Source organism: Ochotona curzoniae, unplaced genomic scaffold (assembly GCF_017591425.1).
Source record: "Ochotona curzoniae isolate NIBS_2020 unplaced genomic scaffold, NIBS_Ocur_1.0 scaffold_461, whole genome shotgun sequence".
Lineage (NCBI taxonomy): Eukaryota > Metazoa > Chordata > Mammalia > Lagomorpha > Ochotonidae > Ochotona > Ochotona curzoniae.
Window position 1 is genome coordinate 12,414,733 of NW_024467120.1, and position 24,166 is coordinate 12,438,898.

Sequence of the window (24,166 nt, forward strand, 5' to 3'; positions counted from 1 at the left end):
CTGATGAATCATCATGTCAGGTAATAGGATATCCTGCTGGACAAACCCAGACCCTTAGCTTTTCCATGAACTGGTGTTCGGTGCTCAGCATTGTTCAGTGATTACAAGTTCTTCAAAGGAAGAGTTACTGTCATTGGGAATCTTTAGGATTGACTCGCTTCCCAGAAGCACAGTGGAATCAACCTGGAGCTACCTAAGCAGCGATTCAAAGAAGCAAAACCACAGAGCTCCCTGGCCTGCTGGAGCTGCCCAGGCTGCTGGAAGTTTAAAGCCCCAGGCCCAAGGTCGCGCCCCTCCCAAATCCCATTTACCGCCCATCGAGGGTGGTGGGTGGGCCCTGGACCTACCCAGCTACGGAGACCTCCCCTCCATACTCATCCCGAAGGGAGCAGCCCCCCAGCCCAGGCAGGCCGGGGACAGCTCACCACGTGGCTGGATCGGGATCCGAGCAAGGTGCCCGGTCCTGAGGCCCACCCATTGGCAATCTCATGGGCTAATTGCTTCAGTAACAATTTCCTAGTGCTGTTTCCCTTAACTTGTTTTTCTGTGGAATCAGTCAGGCATCCTATAAAACCAGCCTAGGTTTCCCCAGCTCCATGGGGTATAACTGCTGGCAAACTCAGGCCAAATGTCAGTTTTGTCCCTGGCTTACATGGCTGCATCCCGTGAGCACTTTGACGTAGTTGTGTTTGCTGCTCTGTAGTAGTCCACGCCCATCTGCTACCAACATATCATAGACCAATCGCCCTCCCCGCGGAGTTGTCAACCTGCTTATCCTAAGGATCACAACATTTCCTAGCCTTATTCTTGCACATTTTCCACTGTAAATACTGAGGAGAAAGTCCTATTTTTTGTTATTTTTTTAAAATCATGGGAAATCCCTGACTCTAGCTTTCTTAAAAGCTGTGATGGTGTCGAAGTCTGGATTCGCATATGCAGGTTGATTTTTGTCTTGACTAAGTGTAACTGGGAAAAGCAATTGTAATTCATGTGGTGTCTGGGGAATATCAAACGCTCGGGCAAGTCCTTGATCAGATTTAAAGATGAGGCGGCGTGGGCTGGTACTTAACTATTCTTTTATCTCATTCTCTTTTTTCCTCCGTAGTGGAGTCTCTCCTGAGTGGTTTTTGGTTTTTCTATCCTCCTCGTCTGTACTCTGGGGCCAGCCCCCTGTGGGAATGAGCGTCGTGGCAGTGCAGCTTCCGGCAGGGCCAGCAGCCCACACACCATGGCACGAGGGGCTGCCGTCTCCACAGGACCTGGGGTCGTCCTGTGGAGACGTCTCTGTCTCTGTGCGTCTCTGCGGCCATGCTCCGTCCAGGCTGGCTGTGGGGGGAGCTGCTGCAGGGTGCTAGCCTGGGTCTCCCTGCTCCTGACTGCCCCAGCAACTTCCTCAGCTGCCCCCGAGGCCCTTTCCCCTGGGCACGGAGAGCGTGCAGGCGGGCATCCTTTCTCCTGGGCACGGAGAACGTGCAGGCGGGCATCCTTTCTCCTGGGCACGGAGAGCGTGCAGGCGGGCATCCTTTCTCCTGGGCACGGAGAGCGTGCAGGCGGGCATCCTTCGGAGAGCGTGCAGGCGGGCATCCTTTCCCCTGGGCACGGAGAGCGTGCAGGCGGGCATCCTTTCCCCTGGGCACGGAGAGCGTGCAGGCGGGCATCGCCTTCTTCAGGAGAACCGAGAGCTCTCCTGTTTGTGTGTTTCTGTTGAGGATCCACGGGGGACTGTGGACACTGCCGGAATGGCGTACCCGGGAGAAAGGGGACAGCGATCAGTACCTCCAGCCCTGACAGTCTGGATGGAGAAGGAGCGTCTCAGGCAGGAAGACCCGAGCACCGTCGGCCACGAAGGGAGCGCGGGAAGACCCGAGCACCGTCGGCCACGAAGGGAGCGCGGAGGCGGCGGAGGAGCGGCTCGGCCCCTTGGAAGGACCCCGGCCCCGCGGGGTTCTGGACAGCGAGTTCTCACTGTGACGTCACCGCTGCGGCCTGGCTACAGCGCCCTCTGGCGGCGCTGCGAGAATCGGCGGTGGGCACTAGGGTGCTGCTGCTGGGTGGGTGTACAAAGGGATGGGAGCCCCATTTCGGAAACTTGAAGATGATTCAGCGACAAGGGAAGCCCTACAGGAGACTGGGCACGCTGCTAATACCGCAAGTAGGGTCTCATGTAATAGCAGAAAGGAAAAACTATGTACCCTAATTGTATTTGTACCTGCAGCGTAGCAAGAAAGGAAGTTTACCCTTGGGCATTTCAATTGAGTCGAAAGACACAAAATATGATCCACTATTTTCATGTAGCCACTGTGAATGTACACTTAAAATCTAGATAAAGTTATGCTATTCTTTGATAGTTTTTATTTGATGTCACTCTCAATTATTATTGTATCCCAAAGTAAAAGTTCTATTTTTTTCTAAAATATTTCACTTAAGGTAGTCTCTCATTTTATAAATTACTGTTATAGAAATAAGTATCCTTGTTTTTAAAAACCCGTTTCTGACAAATGTTCACTAACAGTCTGTCAATAATTTTTGTTCTTTTAACATAGAACTGGCTTCGTTTAGTAGAAGTGAAAGTAAAGAAGTGGTTTCACACCAGTTTAGGTCTTTTCTGCTACTAGAGTTATGAGACCTTTTCGTTTTCTGAGCTTTTTTTTTTTAGCTTCAGAATTGTGGTCAAGACATTTTCAATCTGTACTTATTTCTGGAGATTTCTGATTTTTTCTTTAAGAAAGGTAATGTAATACCATATACCTAACACAACACACACACAAGCAAATGAGAGGTCCCTTTTCCTAAACTCCTGACAACGTTTTTATCAAACTTAAAAAAATAGCTTGCCAGGGAATTTCTATTTTTTTTTTTCTAAATCCTGTTAGCTAAGGGCAGTTGTTGGAGGGAGGAGCCCGTTGCTGAGCTGGGAGCCTGTTCATGCTTCTCCCAGGCACTGGATCCTAGCTGTGTGTGACATTGTTACCTTGATCCGGGCAAGTCTCCGGGAAAGACCTCACAGAAGGTATTTTCACAATCTTTATTGAGAAAAAAGATTTCTCAATCTTTTAAAAATTATTTGTGCTACTATTTTCTTTCTAATGAAACTTAAAAAATTTTATTTACTTGAAGGCCAGCAGGGTTACCTGCAGAGAGAGGGAGAAAGAGTGCTACCTTCTGGTTCACTCCCCAAATGGCAGCAAGTCAGGACTGAGCCAGGCTGAAGCTCGAAGCTGTCGTCTGGGTCTCCAAAGTGGTTGCAGGTGTTCAGGCACTCGGGCTGTCTTCCCCCTACTTTCCCCCAAGCTGTTAGCAGGGAGCTGGATCAGAAGTGGAGCTGCCAAGACAGGAACGGGTGCCCAGCTGTTGTCTGAGGCGATGGCATGACCACATCACAATGCTGCTGCTCCTCAGTGAGGTTTTCATGCAGAGCTGAAAATGTGCAGCAGTTACTCACAGCAGTCCTTTGGAGGACCTCGCCATCGGAACAGCTGACGTTTTTCTAGGCTGGAGGAGTCAGCATTTGTCCCTCCCCGAGTGAATGCACACGTTGGGCAAAGCAGAGCAGAATTTCAAAATAAAATGAGTCAGGCTTGAAAATATATGGGGATAAATTAATAGGAGGTTAAGAAGTGTCAGCCATTATTTCTGGACTTTAATGAACATTTTCCCCCCTTTATTCTTCCTGGTTTTCTACTTTCTAAACGGACACACTCAACCTTCCTTATGTGAGACTTCTACAACCATGGATTCAAGCGACTGGAGTTTTTTGGGGAAAACTTGCATCTATGCTGAACATTGGCAGATTTTTTTTTCTTGATATTATTCCATGAATAATACAGCACACATGTTCACAGGACATTTACATTATATTAGGTTTTTCAAATAGTCTAGAGAGATAATGTTTTCGGAAGACTTGCACAGGTTATATGCATATTCTGTGTTATTTCCTTGCAGGGACTCAAGCATGTACAGATTGGGTCTCCCCAGGGTCCTCCAAGGGTTCTGAGACATTGCTGTACTTCTGTGTTGCTCGGAGGTGTGTGGTGGAGAATCTAAGTCATAGTGACTGTGGAAAAAAAACCCTATATTATCTTCCCCTTTCCCTAAAACTTATATGTGTGTTAAAAGTTTTGTTTATTTTTGATTGGAAAGGAAAATGTACAGAGAGGAGAGACAGAGAGAAAGATCTTCTGTTCCCTGGGTGACTCCCTAAATGGCTTCAACTGTCAGAGCTTAAGCCAATCTAAAGCCAGCAGTTAGGAGCCTTCTCTGTATGTCCCACAGGGGTGGTGCAGGGTCCCAAGGTTCTGATCCATCCTCTACTGCTTTCCTAGGCCACAAGCAGGGACTTGGATAAGACGTGGGGTAGCTGGGACATGAACCAGTGCCCATGTGGTAACCTGGCACATGCAAGGCCAAGATTTAAGCATTGAGCCACGGCGTGGGGGCCCCTGTATGTTCTGCCAACGATAAATATTAGGAGATTCAATATCTTTGATACTAACAAAAATGGTGTTACTCCCATCTTTATTATCTGATGAGTACCTGCCGTATTCTGCAGGACAATGTTTTTTTTTTTTTTTTAAGATTTATTTTATTTTTATTGTAAAGTCAGATATACAGAGAGGAGAGACAGAGAGGAAGATCTTCCGTCCGATGATTCACTTCCCAAGTGAGCGCAATGGCCGATGCTATGCCGATCCGAAGCCAGCAGCCTCTTCCGGGTCTCCCACATGGGTGCAGGGTCCCAAAGCTTTGGGCCGTCCTCGACTGCCTTCCCGGGCCACAGGCAGGGAGCTGGAAGGGAAGCGGGGCTGCCGGGATTAGAACCGGCGTCCATATGGGATCCTGGGGCGTGCAAAGCCAGGACCTTAGCCACTGCACCACCGCGCCGGGCCTGACAATGTTTTTTTTTAATTTTAATTTGTTATCATACTTAGTTGATCAGGATGGAAAGGATCGAGGGTTAGGGATAAATGGGTGATTTATCACATCATCATATCATCATAACAACATCATCATTATTTCCGAATTTGTTATTTCTTCTTCTCATTTCTGGGGAGAAATAAAGGCAGAGCCCATACCAAATGTCTCAGTACCCAGGAATGGGGAAGCGCCACTCAATATCTACCCAGGGTCCCGCTGTGTGTATTTTCTGCCCAAGTGGTTTGGATAGTTCTGAAGTGCTGTCGATTTTGCTGATCCAAGGATAATGCCCCCCTCCCAATGTCCATTGGCTGACATGGTTAACCTCAAGTCTCCATTAATCCAGGTTTTTGCTGTCATCATTTGGATGAGGTGCTCTTCCAGTTTGCTGTTCTTCTTTTGCTGAGGTACAAAAAGGGCTGCCATGTTCTCCATGTGCATCAGGATCTGTCTATTGCTTCACCCTTTTCACTGAGGAGAGCATATTCTTGCAGACGAGTCCCAGGACAGTGGGGCCAGATGACCCAAGCCCCACTGTCCATCCCTGTGGCTCCCAAACCCATCACTCACCTCTTCCAGGAGGGCCAAGAGAGCTAGGACAGTCGACCCGAGCCCTGCCAGATCCCTCTCCTCTGGGGCTCACAAACCTGACAGCCCCTCTTGCTGGTGGTCCCAAGGGCCTGAGCCTGGGAACCCAAGCCCTGCTGGATTCCCAACATGGGGCTCATGAACTTGGGACAGGTGGGCACAGGTGGGCCGTGCCAGGTGATCCACGCCCCCACTCTGCAGGATCTTTTTTTTTTTTTTTTAGATTTATTTATTTTTATTGGAAAGAAACATTTACAGAGTGAAGGAGAGATGGAAATATCTTCCATCCACGGGTTCACTCCCCAGATGGACTTGATGGCCAGAGCTGAGATGATTCTAAGCCAGAAGGTTTGGGGTCATCCTGTACTGGTTTCCAGGTCATAAGCAGGGAGCTGGATGGGATGTGGAGCAACTAGGTCATGAACTGGCACCCATATGGGATGCTGTTGCTTGGGAAGGTAGCAGAGGATGGAAATCTTTCTTCTTTCTTCTTTCTTTCTCCCTCCCTTCCTCCCTTCTTTCTTTCTTTCTTTCTTTCTTTCTTTCTTTCTTTCTTTCTTTCTTTCTTTCTTTCTTTCTTTCTTTCTTTCTTTCTTTCTCTCTTTCTCTCTCTCTCTCTCTCTCTCTCTCTCTCTCTCTCTCTCTCTCTCTCTCTCTCTCCCTCCCTCCCTCCCTCCCAAGTGATTCGGCCTCTACACCTTTTCCTAGCCATTGCAGCTATCTGGGGAGTAGACCAGTCTATGCAACACCCATCTCTCTTTCTCTGTAAATGTGTCTGTCAAATACATAAAACACATATTTTCAAAGAATGAATAAACTTCTGCTTATAATAGATAACATTTCTTTATCGCTATAGTCCGGTTGATTTTTCTATCTAACTTGAAGACTTTTTGGAACTTTTTCCCATTCCCAGTACTCTCTTCACTGCATTCTTCACATCTTTATTTCTTAAAGTGTAAATCAGAGGGTTCAGGCTGGGTGTGACAATTGTGTAGAAAAGGGTGAAGAATTTCCCTTCATCCTGAGATGTCTGATTCTGTGGCTTCATGTACATATAAATTAATGTTCCATAAAACAGGGTAACTACTGTGAGGTGGGAGCCACATGTGTTGAGGATCTTACGCCACCTGGCGGCTGACTTGATCTTCATTACAGCTTGGGTGATGACTCCATATGAGATGAGAATCAGTAATAGAGGTGCCAATAGAAACACCACTCCAAGAGCAAAGACGACAATCTCAATCACCTTTGAATAAACACAAGCCATCTTGATCAAGGCTGGCATCTCACAGAAAAAATTGTCCACTGCTCGGTGCCCACATCTTGGCAACTTTAAAGTCAGGGAACAAACAACTAAGGCAGTGCCCAGACCACCCAATCAGGAAGTCAGCACCATCCTGTGGCAGAGCTGAGGGTGCATGATGACTGTGTAGTGAAGGGGTTGGCAGACAGCGGCGTAGCGGTCATAGGCCATCACAGCCAAGAGAAGGCATTCTGTGGCTCCCAGGTCAAGGGCAAAGAAGAACTGGAGCACACAGCCTCCGTAGGTGATGGATTTCCTTGGTCCCCACAGATTGACTAGCATCTGGGGGATGATGCTGGTTGTATAACAGAGGTCCAGAAAAGAGAGGTTGGATAAGAAGAAATACATGGGCGTGTGGAGCTGGGGGTCCAGGTATGAGACAAGGATGATGGTTGTGTTTCCTACCAGAGCCACAATGTAGAAGATGAAGACAATGGCAGAGATGATGGGTTCTAGTTGTGGTCGATCAGAAAAACCCAGCAGGATGAAGTCTGTGTCAGCACTCTCATTTCTGGTTTCCATTGCTCCTTTTGAAAGGTTAGGAGGTTACACCATGGTGACCGGCAGATGTGAGCATTAGGTGGAACTGGAAATCTCTGAGGTTAGCTTTGAGTATCCAAAGCTCACTTATTTGCATTCTTTGCCCTTTTTTACATTTCCCCAATATTCAGCATCCAGAGCCTCTTTGCATTCAGTTCTGTCAAAGTGATCTTAAAATAATACACAAACTTGTAAGTCACTGGAAAGGCTTAATCTGTTATGTCATGAATGGTTCTGTGTATTTTGATGAATTAAATTGTGTAGTTGATTCAGAATTTTAAGTGTAGGACGTATTTTGAGAAGTTCTTTTTTGAAGCTGTGACACAGTCACGACTTGTCCATGATAAATGTTTGTTTTATCAAATGAATTGAACTTGAAGTAAATATCTAAGCCGTATATTTCTTGGTATAGTTTCTAACATTTGATAGTATATCACGTTCTGTATTCACTTCCTCATTTCTGTTTCCCAATCATTGTAATAATAACCATACTCACAATCACGATCACAATACCAATCAACCTCCATCTCTTCACATATGTCATGCTTTTCAACATTGTATTGCTGCATTGAGAGACTTTGGTGCTCTTCACGATCAATCTTGGGGGTTGTTTCTGTTTGCCAGGAAATATAAATTTCTTCTTATTAACATCTTCTATAGAAGTCATGCTTTTTTGAATACCCTTCTTGACTAATATAATACCTAAATAATCTCATTGATTTGTGGCAGAGTTAAAAGTTGAACAAATTACAGACCACCTGGACTCCACATACACATGACTGTCTATTACGACTCACTTGTGCTTTGTCAGAATTAGCCATCAAAAAACTCAGACCACAACCATTCATTAAGCAGCCAATGACTTGTTCTTCCCCATAGACTTGACCAATTATATTAGTGTATCTTCACTTATGAAAAAATCCTGTATGTAATTCTATTATTTCATTTGATTCCAAAGAGCACTGGCAAGGGACAAAAATGCCATCCTCCTCACTATTCTGTATATTGTATCATGCCATCAAGGATGGAATTCTTACCAGCTGAATTTATTTTTTTAAAGCACATTATCCCTGATCATAAATTTCAGATCTAATATTTTTGGGAACATGGAACAAAATCCTTATTTAATGCAATTATAAAGTAAAATGTGCAGATAAACTATCTATGATATACAATTGATATAAGTATTTTCATCATAATATGATGTTTAAAAGCGTGAAGAACTGTTATTAGTAAAAATTATGAGCTAAAGATATAGTTTATTTCAATATAAAAATGCAGATTTATTTTATTTGTTATGTGTTTGGTTTTTAGTGTAAGATATCAGTGGAGTGAGGGCACAGGTTTGGGATTCAACAGTGCTGGCATCAAATTTGCACTTCACTGCTTGGAAGTTGTGTGTCCCTTGGCAATTATTTAACCTTTTTGATTAGCAAAGTGACTATACAACAATATTGCCTTCTGCAAAGGAAACTTGGAACTGTGCTTGGTTCACGTTTAATTCTAAAAATGACAAACTATATCCATCATCACCAAATCTTAATGATTTTAGAGTGTATTTACTTCATTTTCCATACTTCTGATCTTGTCATGAGTGTTCAGAGCCAAACTAGAACATCTTAAAAATTGTGCATAACTTTTCAAATGAACAAACACATGGTCTGTAAACATTTAGCTCATGCATCTCAAGAGCAGGTGGAGGCTTGCTTCCAAAAAGCACTGGGTCTTTTAGCTACACAGTGGCCTGGAGCTGAGAAACAAAGAGCCACTAACACAAACTTGAAGTAGCCTTAAGGAGCCACAGCTGCAGCCTTGTGCCCTGCACAGGAGAGCCTTCCGCTGAAGTATTCATGCCAGTGTTGCGTGTGAACTTCCAGGACAGGAAAGCCATTTACACATTACTTTATCAGTGCCTTTCAGGTTGAACTCAAAGATTCTGAACTTTGGCTCTTTTCCTTTATTCCGAAAGCAACACAGAAGAATCACTGCAACGTGGCATCCTGAAGGAGCTGTTTTATGATCAGATAACACGTGATGGCAAGAAACTGAAACGAAACACTTGCTGACTTTCCATGATTGTTCCTGTAACTATCACCACAGTCAAGAAGCAGGACAGTGCCAGCCACTCCAGGCTCTTCTCTCCGTTTCTCATCTCAGTAACAACCCTTGCAAGTCCACTGATGTGTCTTCTGTCCTGATGTTTTTTTTAACAATCACCACCTTACAGTGTAGGCATTCAGTTACCCAAATGTACAGCTCTGGTCAATAAAATGTAACGTGGTTTATTTAAAAATTTTATGTTTTTAAAATAAAGAATGTGTCTTTAAAGCTGTTTAAAATCAGAATCTGTTAAATTTCTGTTCTCAGATAAAGCCTGTTGTCAGTTTTAACACTGCATGATCTATAGATGCCACGCTTTTCTGTTGCACACACTGTTGACTTCTCCAATGCCTCAAACATGTGAGGTTATATGTGAACACAAGCAACATCCCAAATGTGCGACACTACCCAAGAAAGCAGTGTGCACGTTAATGCTCTGCATGCGCTTTCTAAGTTTCACGTCAGTTACTATTATAGGTGCAAGCATTTCTGGCTCTATTTTAACTTTACATTTCACAAAATCCAGTTATTATTCCAAATGCTGCCGAGGCAGGAACTACAGTTTATGTGATTTTAATATTGTGAACCCCAACACGGGACTTTCCATTTTGTGCTGTTTGCCACTTTTTATATTGATTTTAGCCTTACGTTTCAAACATGATTGTTAAAAAGCTTTCGTTTAAAGGTGAGTGTGATATTAAAAATGAAGCAGAGCGTTAGAATTTTAGGAATAGATAATTAAAAAATGGGCTACATTTTATTTGAAACTCAGTTTTTAAATTTTTCTGATATGAACATCAGTTCCAAATAATATAACATAACTTAGCAGTTTGGTTTTTTTTTTCAGTAAAATTTAAAATAAATAATCCAAATACATCTAAATATAATTACATAGAGGTAATTATATGGAAATAAAATCAGATTGCAAGAATTTCAAGAGTAGCTAAAATGTTCTAAGAACAAAAAATACGTTAAACTTAACCTTTTATTAATTACAAAGTGAGAAGCATATTGCTTTCGTAACACAAAATGTAAGCAGAAAAATGAAGGCAAGGGCCCTAGACTCTGGGTTCAGACCACCTGCCATCAGGAGTACCTGTGAGTACCTGTGAGTATGCTCAGCCCCTTAGGGTCCAGTGTCTGCGCTGGCCAAACAGTTATTCTAAGTGGCACTTACTTTGTAGGGAAGTTATGTGATTTGTTAAGCGTAACATACAGCGTGATGCTGGGGCTCTAAGAGGAAATTCAATTACTTAGAAACCCACAAACTGCCCTTCTGGACATTTAATCTCACAGTGCATGTCTTATTTATATCTCCGATACCCACTTTTGATTGCAATTCAGACTGAAGCAAACAGAGCCTAGAATCTGTTTTCTACCCTGTGTCTCAAATGACAGTGAATACTTACCAGAAGCTGAAGGGTCACAATATGTTTCAGTTTTTCTATAGTAACATGGGGGTCACGCTTTCACGCAGTTCAAATGTATCCACACTCTATTATGCGGACTCCCTATTTCATTAATCTAGAAAAAAGATACTAGTTGGTTAAGTCACAAAAGTGCTGAAAATTGGATTATACTCCTCCATTTCATATACTGCCACCATATTCCACTCAAACTGAAATATGACAGCTGAACTAACATTTACCAGAATTGTCTATTTGATGTCAATATTAGGGAAAAATTAGATGTTGAACTAGTCGAAGAGTTGATCTATGCTACATTAAATTATCTTCAATGAACACACGTGTTCTTGCTATTCATATTTCGAAATAGGATTTCTCTCCAATTAAACAGTAGAGCACAAAGGTGATTAAAGCTCGCTCTATGAATTACTAACGTGTGGCAGGGAAGCATTTATGTGGAGCTCTAAAGGCTATCTGTGTTGATGTTGAATTAGACCTTGGGGACTGACGTTTCACAAAGGTGATTAAGAAATCTGTAAGGTCAGAGGCACACCCAAGGAATGGTTTCAGGGAAAGTTCCCTTAAGACATTAGATATCACCGTCTCCTCTTTTTAGATTTCTTCAATGGGAATTATTTGCTGAGATGAATTTATTTGTGACTTGTATTAAACTGACATTATACATTAGCTATATCACATAAACCAGGTCTATAGATAGTAGCATTTCTAACTGAAATGTGTTTTATTCAGAAGCTAAGATAGCAGCTATGATACGAATTAATTTGTATGTTTGGTCTACAAGAGGAAAGCTAGTTGACTAAAAATGATAGAATCTTCACAATTGTAGGTTCAGGAAACATGAAAAAGTTCATAGAAAATGAAATTAAAAGATAATGTGAATTTTCTATGAACTTTTTGAAGTTTCCTTATGTCATTAGTGAATTAAATGTAATATCATGGACACTCTTGAATTTGCCCCCAAATTCAGGCATTGTAAACTTAAAAAAAAACTTGGAGATACTAATATGACCTTTCACTCTTCCCCTTTTCCTGCTAGACTCTTAGGAAAATTATGATCTTGAAGTTTGTGTTCATCTCAGTTATTATTTTTCACATGATTTTAAAAAATTGATTACAATGCATTATGTGACACAGTTTTATAGGCACTGGGATTCCCCTTCCCCCCAACACCCCCCATGGTGGATTCCTCCACCTTGTTGTATTACCACAGTTCGAATTCAGTTGAGATACTTTCATTGCAAGCATCTACCAAGTATAAGGTCCAGTGTCTTATTGTCCAGATAAGTTCATCAGTTTCTTGGGCATCACAGTTACTTATTTTTTTTTTTTAAGATTTATTTATTTATTGGAAAGTCAGATATACAGAGAGGAGGAGAGACAGAGAGGAAGATTTTCTGTCCGATGATTCACTCCCCAAGTGAGCGCAATGGCCGATGCTATGCCGATCCGAAGCCAGATTCAGGAACTTCTTCCAGGTCTCCCACGCAAGTGCAGTGTCCCAAGGCCTTGGGCCATCCTCGACTGCTTTCCCAGGCCACAGGCAGGGAGCTGGATGGGAAGTGGAACTGCTAGGATTAGAACTGGTGCCCATATGGGATCCTGGCGTGTTCAAGGCGAGGACTTTCTAGTATCTTGATGGAAGGCACAAAGTCAAATGGACCCTGTTTACAGTTGATAGTATTCTGTAAAAAGAAAATCCTAAAGACTCCAAAGACAGTAAAATTTGACGAATGATTGCAGGATGTAAAATTAATGCAAAGACCAGTAACGTTTTTATGCACTAATAATGAAGTGACTGGAAAAGAAATCCTGAAAGTGATTTTACTCATAATAGCTGTCAAACAAAGAAAGACCTAGAAATAATAAAAATTACAAAACACTGATAAAAGAAATGGAAGAAGACATATAAAAGTATAGAGATGCTGATGTGGGGAAGAGTGTTCCAAGAGAGTTACTTGAGTGGTTTGGATAGTTCTGAGATGTCGACTTACTGCACCTGCATTCAGAAAATATTTTCAAGGTCTATTGGCTGACCAAGCACACATTTGTCCATCACAGGCCTGGGAAACTGTTGTAAAGCTTGGCTAGGAGAGTTGTCCAAACTGTTCTGATTTCCATCCTCTGACAAGGCACTTCGTCCTCTGCTGGCCTAGATTAGCAGGCTGTCATGTCCCCTGTGTGCATCTGGGCATGCTGTCCACTGCACAGGCAACAGCAACTGAGGAGCCCCAGTCCTAACACAAGCACTCCTAAGGTCAGACCTATCTTGTGATTTTCCCTGTGGCCAGGATATGAGTCCAGTGGTCTAGCTACAGAATCCCCCATGAAACCTCACCTGGGTTGACCTCAGACTTGACTTGTGTGTGAACCAAATGCAGGGTCAGGGTTAGTCTGTCATCTGAACCAGCCGATGTACATACTGGCGGCTGCAGCTGCCTTGTTAGTTCTGCCTCAGCCCCATCTCTCATGCAAACTGAGGGTGCTTCAATCTAGCCCAGCAAAGACCACCACAGGCCTGGTTGTCTTTACACATCAGCGGATGCTGTGGCCTAGTTGGAGAGATTCCTCAAAACTCCTATCAGGCCCGCCTCTCCAGCCCGTTTTTTGCATTTTCCTGCACGTGCTGCAGCCTTGCCTGGTTTGTCAGGCACAACTATGAGTGCTGCATTTTAGCTTAGCTTGACCCGCCCCTAGACCCAGCACATACACATGCCAAAGGGTGCTAACACCTTGCCCAGCCCAGTCTGCCACCAGCCCTGGATCATGTGCTCACCGTCAGGAGCTGCAGCCTAATGCCTAATGGAATAATGCCCATAGTTTACCTACCTATCAGTAAGCCCTGGATCTCATGTCTGCCAGGGAGTACGGCAGTCCCACCTGACATGACTTGCACACAGTCCTGGCACTTGATAGCAGGTGCCATGTGCTAGCCCAGGCTGACCCGCCCCTAATTCCAACTCTAAAGCTCGAAGTGAGAATAACTACTCATTGAGGGAGTCCTGGAAGTTGCCATAGCAGGTCTGCTCCTAGCTTCAGCTCTTGTTTGTGCCAGCATGTTCTGCAATCCGTCTGAGCTGGACTGCTCCCAGTCTCAGCATTGACCAGCAGGTGATGTAACCTGGTTCAGAACACTCTGTCCACAGCCATGGCACTCACACTTACCAGTGGGAACTACAACTTGGCAGGGGAGTCCCCAGAATTCTCCTACCAGGTCCATTACCAGCTCTGTATCTTGCATGTGTTGGCAGGTGCTTCAGCCCAGCTTGGTATGACCCACCTGTGGTCTCGGCTCTCATTGGTGGGTGGTGTTGCCTAACCCAGCCAGGAGCAGCCCCACCCTGTCCTGGGTCTTGTGTCCCAGTGGGTGCTGAGGCCTGACTCACCTTAGCCTGTCCCCAGACTTGGCCCACACAAATGCTGCTGCGTGCTGCAGCCTTACCTGGCCTGGCATGCCCTCAGCCCCAGCAATTGTGCTCCTTGTCCTGACCGAAACATGTCCTCTGTTTTCCCCCACCTTTAAACCACTTTATCTCAGCTCCCTTACCCTGCCTTGTGAGAGCAGCGGCCTGGCCCATGGAATAACCCAGAAGTCTTTCCTGCCCTATCAAACATGTCCTCGGCAGCTCACAGTGCAACATGTCTCCAGACCCCTTCCCTGGACAATCTGCCACTCCTCATCTTGGGGCTGGGGAGAACAGGTAACTATGCTGGCACATGGATATAGTTAACACAAATCTGCCATTAACCAGGCCCAGAATGCCCACCAGCCATTGGCTGACTTGTCAGAGTATACCTATTCTGTATTACAGTGTCCTGCTATTACCAATTTTTTTTGAGACACACTCTAGATAATAAGCTCCCAGCACAAAGGTAGTAATTACAATAACAAGTTAGTGAAGGGAGATGCAACTTGTCACCAAAGTAGTAAGTCTGGGAAGAAAAGGTCAGTGTTCAATGTTATTCTACATTAGCTGTCCATGTGACAAAGGTTGATTCATTTTATAAAATTCCAGCAACACAGATACAGTCCTCAAAATTGACATAAATTACACAATCCCTGGGATTTATGCCAAAAAACGAACTAATCTGAACCTAGTCATATTATGTAGAAACAGAATCATGGGATTAAGTATTTCATAAACAAATGAGAAATGAATCAGGCTGTCATTTACGCTTGAAACACTTTATTTCATCTCTTTTTATACTTCTGTATCACGATAAAGTAGTACTAGATTTGAATGAGAGACCTTTTCTTCCAGATACTAGTATCATATTTCACTGAACAGAGAGAATTGTGTTAGGTGAGGCTTATAATAATTACTGTCATGCAAATCACATCATTTGCTTCAAATATACGTAAATGTTTGGATGCCGTCACGGAAGACTTAATGCACAAAGTATTGATTTGTATAGAAGTATTACTTAGGATGCAAACCATAATTATGTGAAAGCATTTTTCATACCTATGTTTCAGAATGTCTACGTATTAGCATTGGGAACACAAAACAAGATAAACAAACAGCTTCTTTTGTGCTTTAGAATAAGATGAAGTGCATTCAAGTTTATGCATATATGCCCTTTGTTTTACATTAAAAAATGTACAATAGCATTTTTGTGTAAAGACACATCAATGATTAGAGACTTAAAAGAGCCGAACAGGTGGGTTTGCTTTACTGTTTCTGTCAACAAATTATCTGAATGAAAGAACAGTGAAGTTAATTAATTCATTTTTAAAATCTAAGAATTGTTTCTGTAAAAATTAAGATCAGAAAGCACATTTTCTTGCCTTATTCAATCTACTATTTTTCTTTTGTTTTTTTAAAAAGATTTATTAATTTTTATTGGAAAGTCAGATATACAGAGGGGAGAGGAGACAGAGAGGAAGATCTTCCATCTATTGATTCACTCTCCAAGTCACCTCAATGGCTGGAGCTGAGCCAGTCTGAAACCAGGAGTCAGGAGACTCTTTTGGGAGTCCCGTACAGGTACAGGATCCCAAGGTCCTAAGTTGTCCTCGACTGCTTTCCCAGGCCACAATCAGGGAGCTGGATGGGAAATGGTGCTGGAATTATATCTGGCGCCCATATGGGATCCCAGTGCACTCAAGGCAAGGACTTTAGCCATTAGGCTCCTGCACCAGACCGACTCTATTATTTTTCTATGCCTTCATGTCTCTCTTTTTTGCAGAGTCATGGTGGATTCTCATCAGCTTCTTCAGGGCATCCTTCATGTCTTTATTCCTTAATGTGTAAATGAATGGGTTGAAACTTGGAGTCATAATGGTGTAAAAGAGGTTGAGGAATTTGCCCTGATCTTTGGAGGCACTGTTCCCTGGTTGCAAGTACATGTAAATAACAGTTCCATAGAAGATGGACACTACAGTGAGATGAGAGCCACAGGTGTTCACTGCTTTTCGCTGCCCAGCTTTTGACTTCATCCTCAGCACAGTTTTGGCAATATAACCATAGGATATGAGAATAAGGATCAAGGGTGTAAGGACAAAGACAATACCTAAAGCAAAAACAGACATTTCAACTGCTGTTGTGTCGACACAGGCTAACTTGACCATAGCTGGTAACTCACACAGGAAATGATCCAGAAGGTTGTTTCCACATCGAGGCAAATTCAGGGTGAGTGTACATAATAATATGGAGTTGGCCAGACTAATGCTCCAAATCATGATGATCATCTTGACACAGAGATGTGGGTTTATGATGACAAGGTAGTGCAAGGGTTTGCAAATAGCTGTGAAACGATCATAGGACATGACAGCCAGGAGCAGGCATTCGGTGGAGCCCAACCACATGTAGACATAGAGTTGAATGACACAGCCCACAAAGCTGATGGTCTTCTCAGGGCCCCACAAGTTAACCAGCATCTGAGGAACGACGCTGGTTGTGAAACACAAATCCAGAAAAGATAAATTCCTGAGGAAAAAATACATTGGTGTATGGAGCTGGGACTCCAGGAGAGATGCAAGAATGATGGCTGTGTTACCCAGTAATGTAATTATGTAGAAGATGGCGACAACTCCTGACAGAATCTTTTCCAAATTGGGATGATCAGAGAAGCCAAGTAGAATGAAATTATGGAGAGAACTGTGATTTCCTTGGTGCATAATCCTGTGATGGCTAAATATTAGAGAGGGCAAGACAGTGAGGAGGAGCAGGCAGAGAAAGAGGAGAATGAAGAAAGAGAAAAGGGGGAAAAAGGAAGAAGTCAAAAAAGAGGAGGAAGAGAAGAAGAAATAATTTGTCAGTATGAACTATGTAAATAATATGATGGCATGCACAATAATCAAAAGGACAGAAATTACATTAATAATGGAAAAAAGGTAATGGATAAATAGTACACTTTAAATGGAAAAAAGGCATAATTAAATATATTACATGCTAGTAGCCCCTTACTTACTATAGTTTTTTTAAATGGGAATGAGCTTAATATTGCATTTAAAAAAATCAGGGGAGTTTGAGAATGTTTCTTTTAAACTCAGGTTCTCAATGATCCCACAAGCACATTTGCAAGGTTGGCATGGTCTGATTCTAAAAGGATGCGACCACATAATGTCTTACAACAGCAGTTAGACGGCATGTTCTTTTAGGTGGTCAATGACTCAACTCCTACAATCTGAACACTTGACTAATGTCTTTCATACTTGGTTACTAGTGTCTTTGATTTTGCAGTTTGTCATCTAGAGATCTGGCACTTATCCTTGATTCTTTTTTGCTCCATCATCCTCAATACCTTCTTAATCATCCAACTCGCAGTTTTGTGTGCAAAAAAGCATATGTTAACTATTGTCTCATTTTTAAGAGTTTCCAATGACAGTATCCTAACTTAAGCCAAGTCTCAGTAGTCTTCACCTCTTGTACTCAGTTCGCCTTCACACCATTACATTGTTCATTAAAACATAGTAACTACGTGCTTAAACCTTGCTAGACACATTTGAATCCATTCAAGGCATATCATGATTTTTTTGAGGTGTCCTAAAGGACCTTTATACTTTGGCTTCTGCATAGGATGCATTCTCTTCTCACAGATCACTCAAGCGTTCTCACTACCAGCCGTCCAGTTGTTTATCGTGCCAAAGTACATCCTACTCTAAGTCCTCAGAATACTGCTTTTAGTTTATTGTTATTATTTATTTATATCTCCTATCATTCTTTTGACCACTTTTAAATGACTCTTGCTAGCAGAAGGTTTCTATGAATGTTTCTATGAACCCTTCCTATGAACAATGGCCTATGCATTTTAAGAAGGCATACACGGTTTGTGCTGCTGTTTGCTCTATCTGTATAATCAAAAACATTTCCCCCAATATAACACTTGTGAACTAAAGTTAAGTCGTGCTAATCACAATGATTAAAATAATCACTTAATGATATTGGTTGTCTTTTTTTTTGGTGAAATTACCTGAATTGGACAGTAGGTTGGAGATGAGAGGGAAAGATAGTGATTTTATTTATGCAGAATCAAATAATATTTGTTCAGACTGGTGAAAATAATGAAACGATTGATTTCTTTTGAAAGGATGACTAGGCTAAGCATTACTCAGCAGTGTTATACAGATCCAGTTTGCCTAGAGTTTCATTTGCATCTCAGAGCTGTGGAAGAGATCATCAAAGGTACACCACCATATTTTTTCCTATTTTAGTATATGTGCTGCCAAAGCAAGCACTACTACCACATTTTCTATCATTTAATATAAAAAGATGACTTCTTAATGTCTGATGCTAAAATGGCACCCGGAAAGCTTCCATTCAATACTGTATTGCATATTGAAATTTTTTGTATTTGAGTACATATTTTTAGACTTAACTTTTATTTTAGAGATAATATTTGCCTATTTTGCGTTATAGTGAAAGACATAATGCCTCACTAAATAAATAGTTTAACAAAATAGCTGTTATAATAAATGTTTCTATTGTAGACACATATACACTCAAAAATAATAGATAAAAATAGGAATAGTTTTTGGAGGTGATAGACTCATGGAATAGATTGCAGCTGTGTTTTCATATTTGCTTGTCTACATCCACATTAAGTTATATACCTGTTCATTAAGCATATGGATTTTTGTCCAGAATTATGTTTTGTGTGTTCAAGAAATGCACCGAAAATACTTGACTGAAAAGTAAGAGTACATTTGAAGTTGGTGAGTTTCTATCTCAACTTCCTTTTGTGTAGATGTGACACAAAATTGGGCTTTTGATTATTATGCCATTTTAAATATGCTTAATATTATGATGCAATTATTTAAAACATTAGCAATAATTCAAAAGTGGAAACATTTAGCAGTCAGCTGCCTAAAGTGGTTGAAATAGTTGCTTTGAGAGAGTCACAGAGTAAATTCCTCAGATTTCACTGTTCAAAAATCATAATTTAGGCCTGAGTATTGACAATGATTAACAAAGAGAAATAACTCTGAAATGTGTGGCAAGCTGTCTCACGGCACTAGAGCTTTGTAAGATCTGACACGGAAAGAGTAATAGTATAATAATAATATAATAGTAAATGTATACTTGTGCTTAACTTCTGAATAAAACAGTTAAAGCATAAAAGCAAAACTAAAAACTATTTTAAAATAAAAGACCATGCTATGCTATTTCCTTAATTCTTGTCATTATCACGACAAACACGTCAGATTAATTCAGCAAACAGTAACTTTTTTTCTGCTATTTTAAGGCTGGCACAAAAAATCTTCAGTAATTTGTTGCGCACAATAAAAGTTTTAGAAATGACTCCTAATGAAACTGTTAGAAATGGGATGCTGGACTGTCTGACATTGTCTGTACCAGAAATTTCAGGTAATTATGACTCCTCATGAAGGAGGAGTAGCAACATGGGGAAAATCGTTTATGGGGTAATTGTTTGTGGGGTAATCCCAATCTATATGAAACTGTATGGCAAAATTCAAAAATTCAAAATAAAAGTATAACAAAAAGAGTTTTAGAAATAGATCAAAAGTCTTGAAGTCCTTATTAGTTATCTAAACTTCTAGAATAAATTTTTGAATTCTTTATTTTCATCTTAATCTAGATAGTCATTCTTGATTTCCGTTGGACTGAAATACTTGAAATGACAAAACAAGGAAGAGCTTAGAGTTTTCCTCTCATAAAAAGAGAAATTTAATCTTTTCTTCACAATGCAGGCAAAAAAATGAATGACTTCTTTGCAGGCATCTATATTTATTTACTCTGAACCACTGTAAAGAAACCCAGAAGAACCTGCCCATACGTGTGGCAGTTCTTGTCCTCTTGCTTCCCTAAGCTTGCTTTCTCAACCCAGGCACATCACTTGGAGGAGATATTAAAGCTGACGTTACTGTGACTCGGCGAGTGCTCCCTGGACGTCTCTCTTCTCTATCCCTTGCTGTCCGGTGGAGGCCCTTGCTGTCCGGGTGGAAGCCCTTGCTGTCCGGTGGAGGCCCTTGCTGTCCGGTGGAAGCCCTTGCTGTCCGGTGGAAGCCCTTGCAGTCTGGCTGTGGCTCTAACCTTTCCCCTCCGTGCTGCGGTGAATTCTGCTTCTCCTGAGGTGCGGGAAGGGAGTCTTCACAGGACTCCTTGAACACGTGACCGTCGGTGAGGGGAGGGTCACAGACAGGTTCATATTGATTGTTTTGGCTTCAGATCACCATGCAAGCAGGTCTTGTTTGGAGAGCAATAGAAAAGCCTCCTGCTCACCCTGAGTAAGACTGAACAACAGTTCCCAATACTGCCTGAAAACCAGGTCATCAAGTGAAACGCTCAGAACTGTATCTAAGCAACTTCACTAAAGTGTCAGAGAAAATGCATGCAGATCACACCCTGGTATTGAATAGAACTGATTTAGCACATACAAAGGAAACTGAACAAGGAGATTTTAGCACTTTTTTCTCTAGGAAGTGAAAGTATAAGAAAATGAAATTTCCTATATATCTTCATGGTTGACATCTGTGTTTGCCACAAATATGTGGTCTGGGTTAGGATAAAGTTTAAAGACCAGGATTCGATCTCTGTCCCTCACGTAAGAGGCAGGAACCCATACAGCTCCTTGAACCACCCTGTGCTGCCTACCAGCTGTACATCAGTAGGAAGTTGAAATAAGGTTCTTGAACTCCGCTTGAACACTGAATGTGCCTCAGGTGACCTCCAGTGCTGTGCCAACCACCTGCCCAAAGAGGAATAATCTTTAAACATAAAATCGGAAATACGTAAATGTCAGGACTGGTATGATGGCACAATAGGCGAATCCTCCTCCTTTAAAACATTGGCTTCCCATATGGGCATGGGCTCATGTTCTAGCTGCTCCATTTTCCATCCAGCACCCTGCCTATGGCTTGGGAAAGCAGAGATTGGCCGAAAGCCCTGGGACCCTGCACCCAAATGACAGATCTGGAAGAAGCTCTTGGCTACTGGCATCTGATGGACTCAGCTTCAGCCTTTTGGGCCATTTGGGATGTGAACCAGTGAATGGAAAAATCTTTGTTTCTCGTACTCTCTGTATAATACACTTTCAAATAAAAATAAATAAAATCTTAGAAAAATATATAAATATGTAAATGTTAAAAAAATTCTTGACTCTGCGTATCTGACTCCAGACTCTGCTTTCCTGCTTTCCCACACTCTGAGTTTCTGAGGTGCTGACTCAGGTTTTGGGTTCCTGTCACATGGAATGCCTGGACTGAGTCCCTGGCTCAGAGATCTGGCCTACTTAAAAAGTTTAATTAGTGTTTTCTTTCTTTTTTTTTTTTTTTTTTGGTTGGTGGAGTCCTGACAGGCACCTGACTCTTCTTTTTCTTTTCTTTTTATTTATTTTTAAGAGTTATTTATTTGTTTTTATTAGGTAGGAAGTCAGATTTACAGAGAGAAGAGTCAGAGAGAAAGATCTTCCATCTGTTGGTTCAATCCCCAAGTGGCTGTTCAAGCCAATAGCCAGGAACAACTTCCAGGTCTCCCACACGGGTACAGGGGCTCAAGGCTTTGGGCTGCCCTCGACTGCTTTCCCAGGACACAAATAGGGAGTTGGAAGGGAAGTGGAGCAGCCAGGACATAAACTGGCACTCATATGGGATCGCAGCACATGCAAGGGCCAATTGTGCCAGACACTAGAGTTTGCTCTTCAAGATATGAATTTAAGACACTGAATTACAACAAGCATTTACTCCATAAAAGTAATCTTTTCATTTATAGCCTATAGATTAAATTTTAAAGATAAACTTGCTGTGGGAACAAGTAAGATTATTACTCGCTTCTGTGTCTCATGTTGAACTTAAAATAGATTTCTGAGAAACACATATTTAATCTGCAAAGACTCCCATGGTGAATTCAGAATTATAACATTTATGTACTCATTCAGTTGTCTTGGTGACCATGAGAAGTGATTCAAATGCCTCAGTGTGTATGACAGTTAGGTACTTGTATATGAGTGAGGTTCAAGCACTAGGTCCTAGGATGTGTTCTAATGTGTGGAATGAGCGTGTACTCCATTCTGATGAGTTGGTTTATAATCATTGCACCTTCTGGAATTAAAAATCATAATCCCAGCAATAAGCATATGTTCTATACTTGAATGTGGATGAGTTCTCACCACTGAGCAAGAAAACAATTTTAAATATTTACTTCCATTTGGTAGTAATCATGTGTATTTAGACACAGTAAAGCATGATCATTACAAGGATAGATTTTGGATACAGACTTCCTGGATTAAAACCTATTGGATCCACTTCTCACACGTGTGAACTTGTGGGAAATTATTTAATCTTTCAGCATTCCATTTTTCTTAAACCCTTTCAGTTTAGGGGATAGTAAAACAAGCATAAGGTGTTGTCATCGTGTCAGTGTGAGTTCATGTCCCCAGCCACTCTGCTTCTGATCCAGCTCCCTGCTAACATGATTGGGAAAGTAACGGACGATGTCCCAAGTACTTGGAACACTGCTACCCATATGGGAGACCTGGATGAAGTTCTGACTCCTGGCTTTGGCTTTATCCAGCCATGGCGGTTCTGGCCATTTAGGGAGTGAACCAGGGTATCGCATCTCGTCTCATCCCATCTCCTTTCCTCTCCTCTCCTCTCCTCTCCTCTCCTCTCCTCTCCTCTCCTCTCCTCTCCTCTCCTCTCCTCTCCTTTCCTCTCCTTTCCTCTCCTCTCCTCTCCTCTCCTCTCCTCTCCTCTCTCTCTACCCCTCCCAACATTTCTGTCATTCTGCTTTTCAAGTAAGTAAATAATTTTGTGCAAATATTTTACTATTTGGTTTTAGAGTAATTGTAAAATGCACATCTATACTATCTATGGGAAAATAATTGATATAATCTGGTTCTTTGTTCCCAGCAAAATGATAAGCAAAATGGAATATATTTATTGTGCAGAACAAGATTTTTTTAATATGTTTTCACATTATGAAATGATTGTCACATCCAAATAATTAACCTGTTACCTCCAGCAGTTACCTTCTGTGTGTGGTGAGAGTATTTTTAGGTCTGTGCTCTTAACATATGTTAAAACACAACACTGTGCTTTTAACTGTGGTCACCATGCTGTCTGTTAGATACTTGAACTTAACCACTTCTAATTAAAAATGTGTGCCCATTTAACAACATCCCCAGACTTCCCTCACTCCAGCTCCTGCAAGTTCCTGTTCTCATCCTGTTCTCTGGCACAGTGCCCTCCAGTTTCATCTGTGTTACAAATGGCAGCAGCATTTCTCTCTTTTATGGATGAACTGCATATTTGTATATTTGAAATACACTGAAGTCCACGCCTAGTTTTGTTCATAGCACACATTTCCCATGAGCCTCTGAAGGCCAGTGCTGCACACTTCATTCATTCATTCATGGATATATGTGTTGTTTTTACATCTTGGTGATTATGAATACTATTAGGGCTAACAAGGAAGTACAGGTATCTCTATGACATATTGATTTCAGTTTTAGATTGATGAAGGTATTTCAAGCATTTTTGAGAATTGAAAGTTCCTGAAAAATGAGTGCTTTGAAAAAAAGCTGTGCATGGATTTCCAGTTTTACATTCAAAATATTGCTTTTAGTTTTATTTTTGCCTGAACTTTTGAAGTGCAGTTATGTAGTGGACATGAGATGGCTCGATCGTACAGGTGTTAGACTCTTGATTTTCTCAGGAGCTTTCATTCTCTTCTCCATATAGTTGTTCTTTATTGTTTTTTATTTTCAAAAATGATGTATTTATTCAATTTGAAAGGTTGACTTATAGAGAGTAGAGACATAGGTAGATAGATAGATAGATAGATAGATAGATAGGCAGATAGAGATTAACCAGCAGCTGTTCAATCTTAAATAG

General features: G+C 41.8%; 2 protein-coding genes across 2 annotated transcripts; both read right to left on the reverse strand.

Annotated features, from left to right (window-relative positions):
- Positions 1 to 6,376: 6,376 nt before the first annotated feature.
- LOC121147763 (putative olfactory receptor 2W6) lies at positions 6,377 to 7,327 on the reverse strand. Its single transcript, XM_040967664.1, is given in 1 exon segment — positions 6,377 to 7,327. A coding segment is annotated over 1 exon segment (951 nt).
- An 8,703-nt stretch (positions 7,328 to 16,030) lies between these two features.
- LOC121147808 (olfactory receptor 2W1-like) lies at positions 16,031 to 16,990 on the reverse strand. The gene has a single exon (XM_040967718.1). It carries the CDS (start codon positions 16,988 to 16,990, stop codon positions 16,031 to 16,033), a length of 960 nt encoding a protein of 319 aa, XP_040823652.1.
- Positions 16,991 to 24,166: the final 7,176 nt, after the last annotated feature.